The 20296-nt window shown below is 44.6% G+C and overlaps 2 protein-coding genes across 2 annotated transcripts; one reads left to right on the forward strand and one right to left on the reverse strand.

Moving 5' to 3' along the window:
* The first annotated feature begins 827 nt into the window (after positions 1 to 827).
* csrnp1b (cysteine-serine-rich nuclear protein 1b) lies at positions 828 to 13960 on the forward strand. The gene is made up of 5 exons (XM_034108596.2): positions 828 to 1158; positions 7713 to 7896; positions 10172 to 10431; positions 10517 to 10813; positions 10924 to 13960. Exons 2-5 carry the CDS (start codon positions 7731 to 7733, stop codon positions 11839 to 11841), a joined length of 1641 nt encoding a protein of 546 aa, XP_033964487.1. The 5' UTR covers positions 828 to 1158; positions 7713 to 7730; the 3' UTR covers positions 11842 to 13960.
* An 886-nt stretch (positions 13961 to 14846) lies between these two features.
* On the reverse strand, positions 14847 to 19863 carry LOC117465589 (elastase-1-like). Its single transcript, XM_034108488.1, has 8 exons — positions 19830 to 19863; positions 19652 to 19746; positions 17312 to 17418; positions 17085 to 17213; positions 16671 to 16807; positions 16282 to 16427; positions 14941 to 15099; positions 14847 to 14870 (listed from the first exon to the last, which is right to left on the reverse strand). Exons 1-8 carry the CDS (start codon positions 19861 to 19863, stop codon positions 14847 to 14849), a joined length of 831 nt encoding a protein of 276 aa, XP_033964379.1.
* Between the last annotated feature and the right edge of the window lie 433 nt (positions 19864 to 20296).

The raw sequence follows: 20296 nt of genomic DNA on the forward strand, positions 1-20296 counted from the left end.
GTGAGCCAAACAGAATTACAGCTCCTCCCACGTCACTATCAGATATGATGATATCTGTCTGCTCACCAAACGCAACAGTTCATAGAGACTCATAGATCCTCGACCAGTTGTTATGTGTGTTTCCATGTGATGATGTAAGATGTTATGGGATAACGCCACAACAAAACAATATCAAGTGTCCTGGTTACTATGTGTTTTACTTAGCCCGACAATTAGGAAAAACCACAAATTCAACTTATGAGCAGAATATACCATGTCGGCATTGTAGCCATATCAACGCATATATTTGTCTTTTAGTCAAATCAAATCAACATGTATTTTTTTAAGGCACTAAATCACAACACACATTGTCTCAGGGGGCTTTATAGATCAACACAAATGAATGACAAAGTAAAAATATATACAATTACACATATGACATGGAGTTGAGATATAATTAAACCAACAGTAAGTTGAGTCGACAATATACAAATAAACACAAAGTATACAAAACAAGTCAAAAACACTACATGTGACCTATATACATTTTAAAGTGTATAGTCACATTTGTCACAGAGTATATGAGATAACATAAGATATACTGTATTGATGCCCAATTGGGACTTTTATTATAAAAATCAAAGATTTAAAAATATACATCATAAGAAAACACGTTTAAAAGTGTGCAATATAAAGTAGGTATCTCTCTATCTATCTGTATATCTGTCTATCATCCAGCCACCAGGGGCTATTTAAAGCCTCGTGAATTCCTACAATTTTCTTAATTTCCATATGATTATTTATATGAATACAATCGGTGTGTTTTATCAGGGGTGTAGTGGCACAGGAGGCCAGGCAGGAAGCAGCGTGGGCAGCAGCCTCCCTGTGTCACTGCCTGCGTCAGAACCAGACGCCAGGAGGGTGTTTTCCACTGACGAAAAGAGGCAGCTCTTCTCGGCAGACTCACAGACAAGGGAAGCGCTTCAGCTGGACGGAGCTCGGGTGCAGAGGCAGGGAGAGACGCAGACAAAAGCACCGAGCAGAGCTGCCTCTATGCGGGGATAGAAGGCTCTTTTTACCCGCGCCATTCTCTGGATTACTTCCACTTCCACTGGTTATCCCACCGGCTGCTTTACCGACGCGATTTGCTCCCTAAATGGTGATCGGATACTTGAATTGGTGAGTACATGGACACGGAATGGCTCATTGAGCAGCGTTTTTTTAAGGGAAGAGTTTGTGTTGGAGGCATTTAAATGTGCTGGATTTCCTTTGACTACACAACTTAACGCTTTATTGACATGGTTGGCTGAGTTGTATTAACTAGCCTAATGGGCGGCTTACACACAGGTGATAATGTGATTGCAATGGAATAAAATAATTGTATCGATTTCAGGCGAAATTCCAACAATCCGCGTATTGATTTACGAATCGATCGCTGATAAAACTGTCTACATGTTGGCTTATTTTTGTAGAAACTCCACATGTTCGGAGTGTGATACCCCGGTGTGGTTTCTGCTGTGGATTCGTTTTATGTGTGAACTGTTGGTGAGGTCGGCTTTGTGTATTCAGCCCGAGTTGTTCTCGTTCACCTCAGCAGTGCTGGTGCGCCTCTTGTAACGAGAGCGACTCCTGAAGGCACTACATCTGAACACACACACTCACTCACACACACACACACACAGCTGACAGTGCTCCCGTCATTAGAATTAGCATTAATCATGGGGAATGATCGGGTCAACAGGGGGGAGCACATGCCTTGCTTTTGCAACATCAGTGACATTTCTTATCATGTTACGCATGTGCCAGGTGTGAACATGTTGAGCTCCTTCATTGTTTGTCTGCATAATGGAATGTTTTTAGTCATTACTTAATTTGATCTCCAGATAAGCTGTTTGTTTATTTACAAGCTGATTATTCCCTCCAGACGCTGCTATATGATGCGTGATTCAGAAACGACACTATAGGCTGTTATTTTGAAATGGAGCTACTGGATGAATGTAAGCGTCTCTAGCGCGACCTCTTTTGGAAATCGTGTTTTTTTAAATAAGGCTGCACAGCTCAATGATCCTTTGTTTACACAGAGGGGATAAAGCACTTGATGCTGTGCGTTTCATTTCACAGGAATGTGCAGTGATGTTGAATGCTGCACTTTGATATTGTAATTTGTCAATTTGAGCTCTGATTTGTGATGTTGTCTGGGAGTATTAAGACAATATTTGGAGGGATTTCAATGACTTTATTACCTCAAGCATCCTCGCTGCTAACCTTGCGGTGCCTGCAGATGATACATCTATGATAATGCAATTTGTGATAGTGTTACAGACAATACTGTGCTGTACCCTGGACCTGGGCGGGGGGGGGGGGGGGTTCTCCAGTCATTTAATTAAATAAATAAGTTACTGAAACAAATTATATTGCTAAAACAAATATTAAGAAATAAAATAAGAACACATTTGGCTGCATACATGATGTAATTATTAACTCAAAATGCTTTAAGGTTAGCGGTAAAATAAGTAACTAAAATTGAAACTAATAAAACAATGATGGTGTTTTGTGTGTGTGCCATGACTGTATACTGAACTGAAACATTTAAAATCCAGCATTACATGTGTCTCTCATTCAATACAAGTTGGTATAGAGACGCCACCTCTGCAGCTGTCAGCTTTAGATGAACTGCACGTCCACTTCCTGTGCGTTTCACAACCTGCAGGAAGCTCACACACACTTTTAGTATCTGTCTGCTGGGTTCAGACGAGGCTGTCTGTGCCTGCTTCATTTTGGTCACGCAGGATGGCCCCATGCTTTAGAGAGAGGGGGGTGTATGAGAGAGGGGGGTAAGTCTGCTGCCGCTCGCCCCCATCTGCTTTGTCCTCTCCCAGAAATTCCATACTGCAAGTGTCCCAGACTGGAGCACGACCCCTGAACTCACCACCACCACCTCCCCCCTCCCTTCCTCCACACACATACACACACATTTTATTTGTATTTCCGTATCTACACTGTAGCTAATTTGCTAATACATTAAATCATTGACACACACACACACACACACACACACACACACACACACACACACACACACAAAGGCTCCCAAAGCTGCATGTTTGCAAAGGAATTCTTTTCATGAGATGTTCCAACTTTACATACAAAGCTACACATCAGCTTCTTCGAGTCTTTCCCTGTGAATACGTGCACTCCCAATCAGCCCTCTCTTGTATGTGTGTACACCGTGTGTATCACTCACAGCCTCCTGCAGGCATCACCTGGCTTCTTGAGTTTGTCCTGCATAACAGATTAATGACAGCTGAGGGCATGTGAGGTCTACGTGCAAGCTAATACCCTGTCAGGTGTGGCCGGCAGAGGCCGCGCGCTCCACTGCCTGATGGAGGAGGACTTTCCAGCGGTTAGCAGTGAGAGAGAAAAGACATCTGGGTTAGATACAGCCTGTGTTCTTCTCCCACCATTACAGCGAGAGTGGCGCTGCCAGAATGGAATTCCTGCGGCTTGGAGACATGACATTATTTATTTGTTTTGTACAATCCGCCCTCCTTCTTCCCACTACCTCTGCTTTTTGGAAACCGGAGAGAGAGAGTGCACGGGTCGGGGCAGAGGAACAGAATGTTTCTGTGGGGAGAACAACAGGCTTTACAGAGAGCGGAAAACGGGAGCTCTCGCTGCTTTGTTCCAGCAGGTGGAGCGCTTCTGAGGAACAGCTGGCTCTAACCCGCCTGTGTGTTCGGGGCAAAGCCAGAGGTGGAAGAAGAAGTACTCGGATTTAAGCAAATATAGCACTTTTAAATTATAAAAGCACTTTGTTACAAGTAAAAGTCCTGTATTCAGAAGTAAAAGCACAAGTTATCGGCATCACAAAATACTTAAAGTACCAAAAGTAAAAGTACACCTTTTGCATAATGGCCCTTTTGCAGAATCATATATATATTGAGTTACTATTATAATTAGTCATGTGTTTTCATCCCAGCTGGTACATGAAGAGATAATTTCATATACTGCTGCTATACATTACATTGGTCAAAGTGTATTCAATAATTGATAAATATGTATTAGCGAATAATCTAAACCTTAAAAGTAGTCAAAAATGCCCGCAGTAGGAAATGAATGGTTAACCCTGCATTACGTTCATCCATCAGATAGTACACACCCAACACAGCTACAACATGTTGATTCTGGAAAACATGTTCAGTATCAATTCTTTGTATATTCACTGCGGTTATTCAAGTAAACCAGGAGACATTGTTTACAGCTTAAATGTGAGTAAAATAGAAATGTGAAACAGACGGGTGACATTTAAGCAGAAGTAAGGGGGGGGGGGGAGAAACGAACCCAACAGGAGGGTTAAGAAACGAGACAGTGTTCCCCCAGCTGTGCGTCCCACTATCATATTAATGGTGATCAATCACCAGTGACGGAGCTGGAAGTGTAACGCGGTGCAGCCGGCCTGTCTGGGCACGCGCCCACACACAGGAAGACTCCCAGGTTCATCATTATCACATGTATGAGCACTCAGTCACTCAGTCACTCAGCCTCTGCAGTGTGCCATTTAAACGCTGGCGTCCCACCCACGCTGTTATCAGGGGGCAAAGTCAACTGAGACTTGTCCTGGGCTGCACGCGGACAGGGTCAGTTCAAACAGGCTTTCTGCTGGAGCGCTGCAGGGATGCATAGAGACGTCTTTTTGGATTATTAATTTCTTCCTGGAGGTGTGAAGTTTTTTTTTTTTTAATGGTGTTCCTGGATTTTTGTGCTACTGATTACACCTCTGAAATACATTCCATTGGTCTCTCTTGCAGTGGGAATATGGAGGTAGGGATTGTTCAAACCTAAAATCTTAATCTGTGTGTAACAATGTCCCCTCTGTGGCACGAATGAAAGTATTCTGCTTAAAGAGCGGTCTGCAGATAAAATGGGACTGCATTTTTCAACACCGGTAGCTTCATGTATCAAGATAATCTTCTTACATAGTTAGCTGTGTGTGTGTGTGTGTGTGTGTGTGTGTGTGTGTGTGTGTGTGTGTGTGTGTGTGTGTGTGTGTGTGTGTGTGTGTGTGTGTGTGTGTGTGTGTGTGTGTGTGTGTGTGTGTGTGTGTGTGTGTGTGTGTGTGTGTGTGTGTGTGTGTGTGTGTGTGTGTGTGTGTGTGTGTGTGTGTGTGTGTGTGTGTGTGTGTGTGTGTGTGAAATCAAAAATGTTCCTCAAGTACAAGTACCTCAGAATTTTACTTAAGTAAGTCTACTTAGTTACTTTCCCCACAGATTCTCAGTTTAACGCAAGACCCTCACAGCTCTGGACTCCTCGCTTTCATCCTCCATTGTCCCATCCCCCCCCCCCCCCCGGGTCCTTCTTCCTCTGGCCCCCGGGGTCTGGGTGCAGGCTGAGAAACCCCAGATTGACTACAAGCCGTCCCCCTTGCCAGGATTAACCTCTCGCCATTGTTTCTGCCCGTTGAACAGGATTAACAAATCAATGTGTCAGGTAGACTGCAGTCAAGAGACAATGACCCAGTTCTGACACCGCTGCCCCCCCCCCCCTTCTGCCTCGCTGCAGCTTTTAATTAAAAAGACTTTGCTTAGCTGGCTCCATGCACTCCCTGGAGGATGCCTCGCAGCATTGATTTGCTTTCTTTACAGCGAACTGGGGGGGTGTGAGCGATGGCAAAAAATGTAAGGTTAACACTTTTCCTCAAACGCTGTAATGTGGCGCACTTGTTGTCTAATGGGTGTGCGTGCAGGTGTCTCTCAGTCAGACTCACCTTGATATTAAATAGCCAAATACTAATTAAGAGGCATGCATACAATTAAAGATTAAAATAGAAATTGCACAAAATACACATCGTATTTAAAATAGCATGGATACGATAGTGGAGTAGCAGCCAAGCCATCGCATTAAAAGTATATATTGCAGATGCCTTTCGGTCGTGGCTTTGTCTACCTAGGAGACACGGTTGTTTCAAGGCAATCCCCACTATATATGTGAGTGTATTGGCGGCCGTGAGAGGCATTTGGAGATTATCTCCCGCCCCAGTGAGTTGATGGAAGAGCATTTCTCATTGGTTTCAGTAATGTAAAAAAAGCGCTGAGGTGGTCAGAGTGTAAAGGATGCCTTTCTGGCAGCTTGACCTATTGCAAGGTGATTCATTCATCATATGTGCGCCGGGGACAACCGTATCTGACTGCAGCAATAACAACAACCCCCCCCTGCACAAAGGTGTCAGCCTCTTGCCCTTGTCTTCTCTTGTATCCTTGTCAGAAAGCAGCTCTCCTTTTGCATAAGTGCTCCCCGTCACATGCAGAAAATGACCTCCTCCTTGCATACCTGCTCAGGCCTCTTTTTCAACCGCTGCCGCTTGCATAACATCCTGATAAGAAACCAGGCACGCCGGTCACACACGGTGTTCCTCTGAAGCCATTGGAGGACCCGTGGGCTTGGCATTCCCTGGCTTTGAATGTCCTCTAAGGAGAAATGGTGGCGAATCCGCTTGTTTTCAGGACAGATTGGAGTCACAGGTTCGCATGCCTTGAAACAGTCGGACGCAGAAGAGGTGAAGATGTATCCGAAACCCCCTTAGACGTGAGGAGAGAGTGCTCCATTACCCGCTCGAGCTGCAACAGCTGGAAGCGATCTGGCTGTGATTCCAAAGACTGTAAAATGTTTTATGGCAAAGTAGAAAAAAGAAAACAAGCGTCCTTTCCCTTTGCACATCATCGTAGGGAGTGTCTGCGCTGGAGCTGAGCCCAGTCATGTCTTCCCTCTCCCCTCGCGTCCTTCCTTCCTCCCCTGCTGACCTGCCTTGTCGCCTCGCTCTTCCCAGAAGTTGTGAAGAAGTCTGCCGTTTGTCAGAGCTACAGTACGTGACGCTTTTATTACCAAGAAACTCACTGCCTTCCTAGCATGTTAATATTTAATGTGAGTTGTTTCCTTCCTGGAACTTGCTCTGGCGATGACATATTGTTTCCGAACATTAAACGGCCTTTTCTCTCCTCCATGACTATCTTTGTCTTTGCCTGTCTCTCAAAGGATTGATTGTTTTTATCGCTGAACCAGCAGCTCCTCTCTCGGGACTCTGGGAGGAAACATGCAGGAGACAAAGCAGAGCCGTACACACTTACAACGAGAAGACATTAGCCATGCTGCTGCTGGCTGTAGCCTAGCTTTTATGAAGGGAATGATTGAAATGAAACGTCTGTGGCGGCCTGATTTGGTCACCTCTGTGCTGGACCCTTCACTCTAATCAATGCATCTGCTGAGCTGATGGGATTTGGAGGAGGGCGAAGGGTCCAGTAATTGTTGACTTATGCGAATGAGCCTGATTGATTGCTTCCTGGAGAACTTCCACTCTCAGCTGAGTGCAGCACGTGATCTGGATGCATGCGGTTTCACGGGGCCGAGATCACGACCTGTGTGGACCAACAACACTGCAGAAATGCCTCTGTGACAGATCCCTTCATATGTTCACTCGCCACATACTTTACGTAGATTACAAATAGACATTGTAAATACACATAATGCTGCAAGTGCAAAGTTAAAAGCTATTTAAATGACTTCTAGAAAAGCAGCATGGAAAAGCAAGGTGTTGAGCCTTAGAAGGACCCGAGGTTGTGGCAGATTCTCATGGAGTTTGTTCCAGATCTGCGGAGCATGGAAACTAAAAGCTGACTTTGACAAAGCTGTGAAGTGTGAACAAAGTGCTGATGAACCCCTCCCTCTGCTCTCTCCTGCAGATTGTTCGCACCGGCGCCATGAGTGGGCTTCTCAAGAGGAAGTTTGAGGAGGTGGATGAGGACCCATGCTACTCCTCCCTCTCCTCCGACTGCTCGGGGTGGGACTCGGAGGGGGAGAGCTGCTACTCGGACACCCTGGACTCCACCCCCAGCAACCCCAGCTCGCCTGCAAAGACCTACAACAGTGAGTGTCCTTTACCGGCAGCAGAGGAGCTGATGCTACATGCTATTTAATGCACCGTCTCTGCGGAGGCGCCGATAACAAAACCCATAGAAACGTGGGAGAGTTGAGGAATGTAGGCAGCTGGCAGCCCGGGAAACATCTCACAGGAATGATTTCAGACTTCTGCAATGAATATCCCATTTGATTTGATGCCCTAAAGCAGGGGTGTCAAACTCAAGGCCCGGGGGCCGAATCCGGCCCGCGACTTCATTTTATGTGGCCCCGCAAGAGCTTGCCAAGAATATAATGTTTATTATACGGTTACATGCCACTTTACAGAAGCAGGTTGCCCATAAACTACATGTCCCACAATGCATCTTGTTTTGTGACTTGCGCAATGAAGAAACTTGCAATTATTTGCCCTGGACTTCTGCTTTCAGACGTAGTTAATTACTAAATTATTATCCTATCCGATAATAATCCAATTCAGAGGCAATAATGTCATATAATACATTATTTTATATATGATATATTTATATATGTATATTTATATAGTTACAACCGGCCCTTTGAGTGCAACCATAATGCTAATGTGGTCCCGCGATGAAATTGAGTTTGACACCCCTGCCCTAAAGCTTTGACAGAGCCTCACAGGTACATACAAAAACATGTAATCAGATTACTGTTATGTTTCTCAAAATGTGTGTAGTAATATATACTCATACATAGACTCATATATACACACATTCAGAGGTCAACAGTCTACACACACATTTGGACAGGACATGGGTGTGAGTCTAGTGTAGTAGACGTTAATTGTAACCGATTACATTGTTGAAGTCCCACCCTGGGTGCGTGTGCTGGCCTTTGGGGGACCGGTCGGTTGGAGAGGGATTGTCGGGGGAGAAGGCCAAGCAGTTGTGAGGTTTCCAGGATGGCGGGGCAGGCAGCCAGGAGGAAAAGATGGACGTGTGCCAAGGCTGGGAACACACAGCGCCTTGTCTGAAACCTGGGCATGCACCCAGCGCAGGTGCCGAGAGAGGCTGGGTGAAGGGACGCAGGGGGAAAGACGGGGGAGTATAGGACAGGACAATCGAGGAAAGAAGGCATGCAGACACATTTGGAGGATCGGATTGGAAACCTATAGCAAAGCGCTCCCATTCAGAGGTGTCATGAGTCTCCCGCGGGTGTCATGAGCCTGACTGCACTTGATGGATGTGGGGCTGGGACTTTGTTGTATCTGCATTACCCTAAAAGGCAGATTTAGGCGACATAGTGGAGCTATTGTCTGTACCTGCATGGGGGTGCTTTTCTTCCTAGTCGCTTCATTTATTAAACGGAGGGTGTGTCCCGAAAAAAAGGAATTACCCACCAAATAATGAAGGTGTAATGCTCAACACGTGGAAAAGGTGTTTAAAGGGCTTTATTGTCATGCACACAGCCACAGTGTAGATTTCATTGATGCAATTAAGTCACAGGCTCTTCCAACACAGGAGAAGTTAACTGTATGCAGTCCACATATGGTTCTACTTTGATTTGATGGTTGTATTGTATTTCTCTGGGTACAGCAGGATGGCTGCTGGCTGTGGGTTTTGAATGTTCCACCAGAGAAAGGACCTTTGACCTCTCTCAGTTACCGGGCAGTTTGTGGGGGATTTCAGCTTTCCACCTCTTCCGGAAGCATTCTCTCACCCGTCTGTGATCCTGGGTTTCCTCCACAGTGTCGGTCACCACGGGGAAATTCCTACGTTGGGTGTTTTCCTTTTGTCGCACAGTAGGACAAGAAACGAGGCGGGACGTGTTCTCTGTGGTGTAGGTTTCACTTTACAGGATGTGAGAGTGTTGGACTCCTGTTAGCAGTGTCTTTTAATTTGGTACATGATAAGGTTAGGCGAGAAATCAGAGGGGTGTCCTTTTACTGTCTGTTCAGCCAGGTTTGCTCAAGTCTTACACGGTGGAGCATCATGCCATCTAGTGGCACTATAGTCTGTTTCCCACCCAAAGTGATATGCTAGTTTAATTAATTAGCATATGCAGACAATAGCCAAACAAAATGGCTTTGGCAATTTTGGTGTAGTTTTGAGGTATATTGAACATGTTGAATCCATTTCTGACATTTTAAGGACAACACATTGTAGTTTTCAGTCCCCTAAACATTCAAATCGACGCAAAATTCATGAAATTCTGGTTAAAAATGTACTTTTAGAACTTGCTGAGAGCCAATTAAGAATGGTCCGCTGTTGTTTTAAGCAATTGAGTTCAATGTATCCTAAACCTACTCGTCCTCCGTCCACAGCCACGTCCATCCTTAAGAAATCCAAGAGAGCCAGACGGGGCAACGTGACCTTCGACCAGGTGACGGTGTTCTTCTTCCCTCGGTGCCAAGGCTTCACCAGCGTTCCCAGTCGAGGAGGATGCACTCTGGGAATGATGCAGCGCCACAGCGTTCTGCGCACCTATTCGCTTGCCGAGTTTGCCGTGGAGCAGCGGCTGCTACGGCGGGAAAAATTCCTCAACAGACTCAGGGAGGAAAAGCTCGAAGCTCTCAAGTTAAAGGTAAGCAAAGCTGCCCCAAAGTGTAATGGATCGTTTGACTTCTACTTAAGTACAAGATCTCATTGATGTTTTTTCTCCACTCCAGCTGACTAAGAATGGAACCCAGGAGAACGAGGAGGCGGAGCGGCTAACGGTGGACGACATCCCCGAGCAGGACATCGACATCGGTGGCACCAATCTGGACGAGTGCTCTTTCCTCCACCCGTACGCACCCAAACGGCGCTACGCTCTACTCAAAGAAGCCGGCGTGAAGAAGGTCGACAAGGACGAGAAGAGGCAACTGCACGAGCTGAGGATCTCCAGGGAGAACTGTGGCTGTGACTGCCAGGGCTTCTGCGAGCCGGAGACGTGTAGCTGCAGCCTGGCTGGCATCAAGTGTCAAGTAAGAGCCGTTAGATTTAACACGGAAGCCTTGACGAGGCAAAAAGCTGCGGTTTAACAAGAGGCACTACATCCACAAGTCATTTAACCACTTCCTTCTGCTTCCCTCAGATGGATCATTCCTCCTTCCCATGTGGCTGCACGAAGGACGGCTGCGGGAACACAGAAGGTCGCATCGAGTTCAACTCCACCCGGGTACAGACGCATTACATCCACACCATCATGAAGCTGGAGCTGGAGAAGAGGCTGGAGGAGCAGTCGAGCCCGGAGGAAAGGGATACAACCACCACCTTAGTGCCCTCGTACGGCTTCACGTCAGACCTGGCAGGAGAGAACAGCTGCAGCAGCGACATGACGGACTTATCGGACTCTCTGAGCGAGGACTCTGGGGCGGGCGAGAGTCCGTGCGATCACCACACCCAGCTGGACGACAACGGCCTGAGCATTTTGAGTTTCAGCGACACGGTGGGCGGCTCTAGAAGTGGGAACTGTCGAGACATTTGCTACCCAGATAAACATCAAGACCACCTGTCCACGGAGGCCTTCAGCAGCTTCAGCATGGCAGACTTTGCAGACGAGAACGACAATATAGACGCCGCGCTGTTGGGCGACCACACAGACAATCGAGCGACAGACTTTTTGGATGAGAACGCCAACCAGGGGAACGGTTTACTTCACGGCGGCAGCGTGCCACGAACGCCGTCCCCGACCATCGACCGCTCGGCGAGTTACAACATGGACCTGAGCCTCTCCTCGGAGTCGGACCTGGAGTTCTTTGACGGGTTTCCCTGCTTGGGGCCCAGCTCGCTCTACAACTCCCTGAAGGAGTACGAACACATGGACAACTTCTTTCAGTTTCAGTTGCCGAGCTATCCCTCCCTCCCTCCGGCCGGCGACCCCGGGACCTGCCTCCTGGAGTCGCTGATCGGACTCTCCGAATCCGTCCCTGAACCCCCCGCCACATTTACAGACAATCAGCTGTTGGAGGAAGCCATGAAATTGTCTGTGATGGAGTCTGTGAAAGTTTGACGAAACTAGTGGACAGTGCAAGGAAATCAAAAGGTTATAGAGGGGTGGCCGAACATGCACATAAATGTGATTTTTGGAGGAAGCTGTGATTTCCCTATTGCCTAATAAATGTTCAAATTCCAGACTTGCCTTCAAAACGTTAGCAAAGCAGTGTGGGATAAATGCTGTGGGAGATGGCAGCTAGTGTTAAAAATGCAAAATGGAAATGAATTTGGCCCTTAGTAACCAATGATGGCTCTGCAGGTCCTAAGAAAGCTATTTTGACCAAACCAAGATCACCAACCATGTGATGAACTGGAAGTAAACCGTAACTGGGGCCAGGTTGGGACTCTCCACACAGCGGAATGTGCACCTCAGGGATTTTTCTAGCTTTCTAGCTTTTGGAGGCAATGTACGGTGGCCATTGCTGTGATGGCCTTCATTTAAAACCTGAGTTAAATCACACGTGTTCTCTTATTGGGCTCACTCGGATGGCTTTGAGTTGGTACGGTCCACCCTGTTAAAGCCAGTGGACTCTTCCTCCTCAAGATCTCCCCTTTGGGTGTTATATGGTACAAAAGAAATCCCTCTAAAAGCTCCTCGATCAGCACTTTATCTGTGAAAATGTTTGAATAGGCATTGCTGTGGTTGTATGGGGTCGATTCAACAGTTCAACGCTAAATTATGGAGTTCCTTATTTATGAGAAAGGAAAACGCTCAATACCATTTAAAGCTGTAGCTTGTTTTATCTATATTACTTTGTTTTAAATTATTTCCTTTCATGATTCTATTCTATTTATTTCCGCCTACTTTCACTCGAGAAGCACTGTGGTTATTTTTCACCTCAAAGTGCTTCCTTTTCCCCCCATTTCACGTGATGGCATTGCTATGGGAAAGGGACCACAAGTCCATCAGAAAGTATTTAATATCTATTCTCTTTTACATATAACTTTTTTTTTTGGATAACTTATTATATCATTTCTTTAGTTATTTAATTTAAGACATTTTGGCAATAAAATGGGGGTGTTGTGAAGTTTACTGGATGTGCCTGCTTATCAGGGAGCCTGATAGTGCTTCCATTTAAGCTTTGGGACTGAAAACTGTGGAATCTCCCGAATCACTGAAACTAAATGATGGGTCTATTGTATCGCTGCCTATAATGTAACCATAGAAAAATTACACTAATATTTTATAACTAATTTATGTAGGTCGACAAAGAATTCTAATCACTGACAAATTAAAATATTTTATTAAAGAAAGGAAAAAAATTCAATCCGGGACAAACTTTGTAATATATGAATTATAGAGAAATGTATACTTATGAAGGTTATGGCGCTCTAGCATTCTGAAGTATTTTTCACATAGGCAGTCTTGTGAGTAGATGTCTTCGCGAAATGCCACTAAAACTGAGTAAATTGCAAAGATCAATTTGATTGTATTCTGAATTTCTTGGAAGTCTGTGACTTGGGTTACACTATGTATTGAATTAAACAAGGGGCATTGTGGGTAAAAACTGCATATATTATACAGTTTTTATCGCACACACAAACCCTGAAATGAGAAAAGTTGCCTCATTCATGACAGAACAAGACAGTGGAGGACACTAGAGAGTGTATGTACATATCTCACCCTTTCTACAGCTGTTTCTGCAGCCTTTCTGGACCCTTTAGAAATTATGCATGCAGGTCCCGTTTGTTAAAACTTGTTCTGATTAATTGTATACTTTGAAAAGTGCTGAATGCACATCGGAAATGTATTCGCTTTTTGCCTTTTTTGAGTATTTTAAAATCCATCCGATATGTTCTTACGCCATGAAGAGGGCACTGATTCTTTTTGCAAGCCAATGTTTGTTTCTCTTGTAAAAAAAAACATCATGAAGAAATGGCATCAGAGTGTTCATCAATGTAATGTATTACAGTACAGCTTTTTTTTACATTTTGTTTTCAGAAAAGAAACGTGTCTTACTTTTTTGCCTTTTTTGTTGTACATATTTCTGCTTGAATGGTCCTGCAGAGCAAACAAAGCTGCTTTATTTTTTACATATTCACACTTTAACCTGCTGTTCAAAAACAGTCTCTTTCATCTAAGCCATTTGACAGCCTGTCCCTCCAAATAATAATTAAAAAAACATTTTCTAAAAGCTCTTGTTTGTCATATTTGTTGAAATTACATTACATGTTACTTAGACGCTTTTATCCAAAGCGACTTACATACTCAATACTGTGGGCAATCCCCACAGGAGCACTTTGGGGTGAAGTGTCTTCAGGGACATGCTGACATGCAGTGGCGTTTGAACACTAACGCACTAGCCCACTGCGCCACACGCCTCCTACAATGACCTTTATGCTACATAATAACCCATAGGAAAGGAAATATGCCTATTAAGTCGATGTCTTTGATTTATAACACGTGTTTAATGTAATCCTCTCTTCCTAACTGGAAACATATCCAGTGTTAACATACGTAAACCATACACTAAAGCCTTTAAGACATTAGATAGTCTATGCATTGGCAGTCTTTGGGGGTTTTTGTGTGTAAACCACAGGAATCCATGTGGTTTCTGGTCTCCATGGCTGGCAGAACAACACGGTGTGATGTCATGCTGCAGTCTCCTGACTACCACCACACACACATGGCTAGAAATCCCAGACGAGAAGGAAATGTCAATCCGGTGACTGCATTTAGCTTACATTGGCCACCGTCAAGAAAATGTGGTTCTTGTTAAGTCTTTAGGTCGTTTTTTTCAAACATTTTAGGGGGTTTTTCGTTCATTCTGGATACATTAAATAGACACTATGCAACTTCCACCTAAACACGATCGATCACAAATGTGTAAAACCGTTTTTGGCCAATGGGGTTGCAGACTTGGAGGTCAGATGATCTTTAACCTTTAGCAAAGTTACATGGTATCAAGTCTGAACATGAACCACTACCGCCATCTTGTGGCTCAAATAAGAACTACAAGAAACCCTCTATCATATTAAACACACATGAATGCGATGCAAATTCATTTTATTTCAGACGTTCTATTTTTCAGCCTCTTGGATAATCTGGAAAAAAACAAAACAAACAAAAGTCAGGAAATTGAAATATGCAGATATGGATATGTATTAGATATACCAGGAGGCTCACTGAGTAGATCCAGTCCTTGAAGGAAGATACTCTGGTGAAGACCGTGGGTTTGTTCAATTGATTGCAGCCGGATGGACCGTAGCTGACGACACCGTGGACCCTCCAGGCCCCGCCAGTGAAGCAGTTCAGGGGCCCGCCAGAGTCGCCCTGGGACAACGAGAAGATTGTTTGTCAACCCTGTCAGAGACTTTATGACTCAGCCTATTGTAATATATGTTGGATTCGCTTCAGGTGTGGCAGGAAACACTACCACTTTGTCAGAACCTTCCAATAAATACAGAGGCCGCTTTGTACAAAATATAGGGCAATCTTTATTTTAACAACACAGTTAATTGGTAAGAGGAGAGAACAAGAGGAAGCGAGTCCACGGGGCACCAGAAACCCTAGACTGTGGAGTCCACTTTTAAATACACTTCAGCAGGGCTAGTTTTACTAGCGTTTAACGCGGCACACCACACCAAGAACACGGCATGCAAACACCCTCTGCCGGAGGCACACACCTAGGCAAAATGAACACACACAGCACACACACACTGCAATGACCCAACCAACAATTTAGGGCGAGAGCTCCAAATCGTGGTAGCCTCTCCCCTGCTGCTCTCCTTCCATACACTGTAAAATACTTCTAAAATCAGACATACAACAATATAAATGGGTGTACATAACCCTCCCCCGGGGTCTACGCTTGGGACGCCGTCCAACTCCCCGGGGATCGGCTTCGCTGGACGACGTGAACTGAGTCACTACTATACTGGTACAGTGTATACGAGGAATTTGCTCAATCCAATCCAATCCACTTTATTTCTATAGCACATCTTAAAAACAGAGGGTTTGCCAAAGTGCTTCACAACAAACATAACATTATAACAAAATATAATATTACAAGAATAGATAAAAGGCTTGACTTAAAAGTTTGAAGAGTGGGCTCAAGCTGTGCATATGTTGAAAGAGGTATCTTTGTATACAAATGTGCAAACATATTCAGGGGGTTGTGTAGCACTGATACTTAATCTGCCCCTTTATCATAGAGCAGTCTTGCGTTTATGGATACCAAAGATACGGACCTCTGCATCACTCTCAGTTTTTAAGAAAAGCCTCAGGACCCACCTGTGCCGCACCACATTTGACAGACTGTCCTTTATTTATTTTTTATTCTAACCTTTTATGCTCTTAACCTTTTTTATATAACCATATTTTATTCGATATGCTCCTAAGATAACTTTTTATTTTATTGTATTTTCTTCTCATAGCATTGTGAATACGTTGTTTTTAAAGTGTGCTATATAAATTAAATGTATTATTATTATTATTATTACTAAAGATGTGTACCTGGCAGCCTGATATGACTCCATCTCCTCCAGCACACTCCATGGTCTTCAGAACGATGCTGCCCCACCAGTCATGCCTGGAGCACATTGAATGCTCCACCACTGGGAGGGGGGCCACCTGCAGGATGTTAGGGACGCTCCCTCCATCTGTAAACAAAGAAAGTGTGTGAAGATTTCTTTAAAGGTCACCTATTATGCAGAATTGTGTGTGTGTGTGTGTGTGTGTGTGTGTGTGTGTGTGTGTGTGTGTGTGTGTGTGTGTGTGTGTGTGTGTGTGTGTGTGTGTGTGTGTGTGTGTGTGTGTGTGTGTGTGTGTGTGTGTGTGTGTGTGTGTGTGTGTGTGTGTGTGTGTGTGTGTGTGTGTGTGTGTGTGTGTGTGTGTGTCCTCACGGTCCATGAGTCCCCAGCCGGTGATGTAGCAGGTGAACCCGTGAGGAAGCATCTGATCCCGGTAGGGAAGATCAGCGATGGCCACGTAGCCGTTATTATACACAGGGGAAGCCAGCCTCAGGAGAGCAATGTCATTTCTAATAGAGAAAATAAAAAATATAAGTTATAGTCTGTTTGCCAGCTCATAGAGTCTTATTGAGAACCTGGAAATGCTGTGTGGAGACTATCATGTTTCCATCTACTTGTGCAAGGCATTTCAAAGCACTGCATGAGGGAAAGTGGTAATACCAGTTGGTTTGTAGCCATGCAAGTGAAAGCATAGGATGCCGTAACCCTGTAACTATCCCCTTGGGCCTTTACTGTCAATGAAAGTGTGCTTTGAGTGGTGACACTAAGACAACTTGCTCTCTTTACCCTCTGGCAAGGTCTCCATTCCAGCCTTGATGGACAGCAATCATTTCCACCCGGCTGAACTGCTCACTGCCGTCGTACTCGTACAGGTCGTACTCCCCCACCACCACACGGTACGCACTAACATCCATGCTGATTGAACAAATCAAAGACACACTGTGTTTACTTACAAGCAGACACTGGGGATCAGCAGGACAGGAGGGGCATTGATTGGATGTATGAGAGCAAACCTGAGGATACAGTGAGCTGCAGTCATGATGTAGAAACTATCAATGATAGTGCCTCCACACATGTGGTAGTATGAGCCATCGTTGTACGAATCATACTGGAGAGAAGCCTGAGAGAAAACAGAGAATAACATACACGCTGATACCAACAAGACAATGTTGTATCAGAAATCTATCAGCATAATGAGGTCGAGTAGATTAAAAGGAAGACTTATTTACAAAAAAAAATTAACGCCACTAATTATTTTAACGCGATTAACGCATGTGTATTTTTTGTCCTCGGCCGCCCCGTAGTTTCAGAGCGCATCGAGTTTAAAATACCATCTACAAGCTGATGCTGACAGCCCCGCTCCTGCCGCCCGCTTGTGGCAGACCACACTTCCACGCTCACCGGCAGGCACCGACTGGCCATCGGGAGGACCGGGAGGGTGTGTGTATGTGTGGCCCGAGCGAGCGAGAGAGAGAACGTACGTGCATTGTTGTTGTTAGCATCTGGTGCTAGCTAGCTGCGCTAACGGATATAAGGAGCTGTTTAAATGAAAACAGAGGAGCGACATTTCGCCACAACTGCGCCGAGCACTTGACTTTATGCAGGAAGCAGACAGCGGGACGTTGTAGGAGAAGTCCGCACACTCAGCTCGGATAGTGCAACATGATTGCAGCGTCCAGGCAGCTCCCGTTCGAGCATAATATGCCTTGAGTTGCTAGCTCCAACGATCCATCACACACACACACACACACACACACACACACACACACACACACACACACACACACACACACACACACACACACACACACACACACACACACACACAACATTTTTATTGTATTAGAGGTTCCAGGTTGAATTGAGGCGAATATTTGTAATGTTCAGAGGTTGTTGTGTTTAATATTCATGAGAATATTTGTCCACTCATATGTTGATAAGAGTATTAAAAACTTGAAAAATATTCCTCTAAGGTACATTTAGAACAGATTAAAAATGTGCGATAAAATTGTGATTAATCGCGATTAACTATGGACAATCATGCGATTAATCGCGATTACATATTTTAATCGACTGACAGCCCTACTATTTACCCAAAGGATATAAGTAAAAAATACTAGCGTCACATTCCGGCCCGGACTGGCCATCGGGAGGACCGGGAGGTTTCCCGATGGCCTGGCCTGTTAAGTGGCCTGCTGGCCTGAGGATTTTTTTTTTTTATGTATGTATTGTGAACGCAACGCTGCGCAAATGTGGGTCTGACTCTGCCTCACAGAGGGTGACTGGCTGTCTACATGATGTGGCCTGCCGACATGGCCACTTTCATACAGATCATACTAATGCCCTCGATTGGTATCTGTGTGTCATTCAAGCTCGGGAGGGTGTGTGTTAGTGTATGTGTGGCGGGAGCGAGTGAGATAAAGCGTGCGCACGGGTTACGTGTATTGTTGTTGTTAGCATCTGGTGCTAGCTAGCTGCGCTAACGGATATAAGGAGCTTTTTCAACAACAAGGTGGAGGAGAGTCCTCTCCTGTCAGACTGAGAGACTGATAACTACGGCTCAGGTGAGGTAAAGGACTCGAGTGTTTAGATAGTTAACTTAGTCTAAGTTATCTCAGTGGGTCTCAAACGGTTTGGTCACCATTTATGTAAACACATATTTCCATTTGAGGGGGGAGTGATTAGTAAAATATGCATGAATAATAAAAAAAAAAACGTTAACTAGGTGAAAAAGGCAAGATAAACTATTAAAACTTGTTGAGAGCTAAAACTAGTCTTTGCTGCTGCCTCAAAGAGGAGCGGGGGGAGACAAGAGAGGCTGGTTCAGGAGCCCAGACACACTCACAACTATAAATGAACCAAAAACAAATAAACAAGTTTCAATGTTTTTTCATATTGGATATGGGATGTTATTCGTTATAGCCATGTTTTTATGATTTTATGATTATTTAAATGTATACAGTTATGTTTCATATGGGTGTAGTCTCTTTATTTCCCCCTCAAAGTGCACCAGATTGATGCATTTAAGTCCATCATTTAAAAAATAATAATCCTACCGGGGGAGCATGCCCCCGGACCCCCCTATAGGATTTGAGGTCCACCCCCACTTAAAATATGTTCACATCGGTTCCTAAATAGATTTGCACATTTTTTTAAATGGTAACCCATGTCCATATGTTTATTTTTGGGTAGTAGATTTAGAGGGCTATCACTATGGGCAGCAACGCTGTAAAAGTTGACAAATAAATCCAGCAAAATGGCACAAAAAACTGGTAGTGGCCTGGCTGGGTGTATAATTCCTGGTCACATTACATTCAATCTGTATAAATAATGTTTTAAAATAGTGCTCATACCTGCCATCTCCAGGTGTTTGGTATGGCGTCATTGCCTCCTACGACCCTCTCATTGTGCACGTTATGGTTGAACGGTGTTTCAGCACGAATCAGCCCTTTGGTGCGCACGTGAGATTGGAGACAGAACAGTTAAATGTGCACAAAACAGCACTGAAAATATGTTTTGGGGAAAACTTACCAATGCAGAACAGGAAAGCCACAAGACGAAACATGTTGGAGCTCTGACAACCGATACCGCTTACCTTCACCTATTTATATCAGTGTGGGGCTGCATGACCTCCAGGAGCTATTAGGTAACCACCTGCCAACTCAGCACAACATGTGGATGAATCCTAATCAAATGTATGATTTTCTTATGGTGAGGACGAGCAAACACTTCAGCAACCCTATACATCTCTTAAAATCTATAGGTCTATTTATAAATATATTTGGTTATATATTCATTGTAATGCCACTTTTATTCATTTAGGAAAATGTTTGAAGAACATTTCATATCATGGTGGGAAAAGAGCAGGTGCGTTCACATGTTCAACTATCGACTGAACATGTTATCCTTCCCACGGGTATTGATATGCTTTAGTTATCTCTAGGAAAATGTTTAACAGCACGCTATCAGTATAGGGCATTTTGACAGATTCGTATTTG

Source organism: Pseudochaenichthys georgianus, chromosome 20 (genome assembly GCF_902827115.2).
Source record: "Pseudochaenichthys georgianus chromosome 20, fPseGeo1.2, whole genome shotgun sequence".
NCBI classification, from domain to species: Eukaryota; Metazoa; Chordata; class Actinopteri; order Perciformes; family Channichthyidae; genus Pseudochaenichthys; species Pseudochaenichthys georgianus.

Excerpts from the sequence above, each read along its gene's own strand:
- LOC117465589 (XM_034108488.1), bottom strand. The coding sequence starts at position 19,863 with ATGTTTCGTCTTGTGGCTTTCCTGTTCTGCATTG. Across the intron at positions 19,747-19,829 it reads GGCTTTCCTGTTCTGCATTG|GGCTGATTCGTGCTGAAACA; the intron begins GTAAGTTTTCCC and ends TGCGCACCAAAG. Across the intron at positions 17,214-17,311 it reads GCAGCTCACTGTATCCTCAG|CATGGATGTTAGTGCGTACC; the intron begins GTTTGCTCTCAT and ends TTGTTCAATCAG.
- csrnp1b (XM_034108596.2), top strand. The coding sequence starts at position 7,731 with ATGAGTGGGCTTCTCAAGAGGAAGTTTGAGGAGGTGGATGAGGACCCA. Across the intron at positions 7,897-10,171 it reads GCCTGCAAAGACCTACAACA|CCACGTCCATCCTTAAGAAA; the intron begins GTGAGTGTCCTT and ends CTCCGTCCACAG. Across the intron at positions 10,432-10,516 it reads TCGAAGCTCTCAAGTTAAAG|CTGACTAAGAATGGAACCCA; the intron begins GTAAGCAAAGCT and ends TCTCCACTCCAG.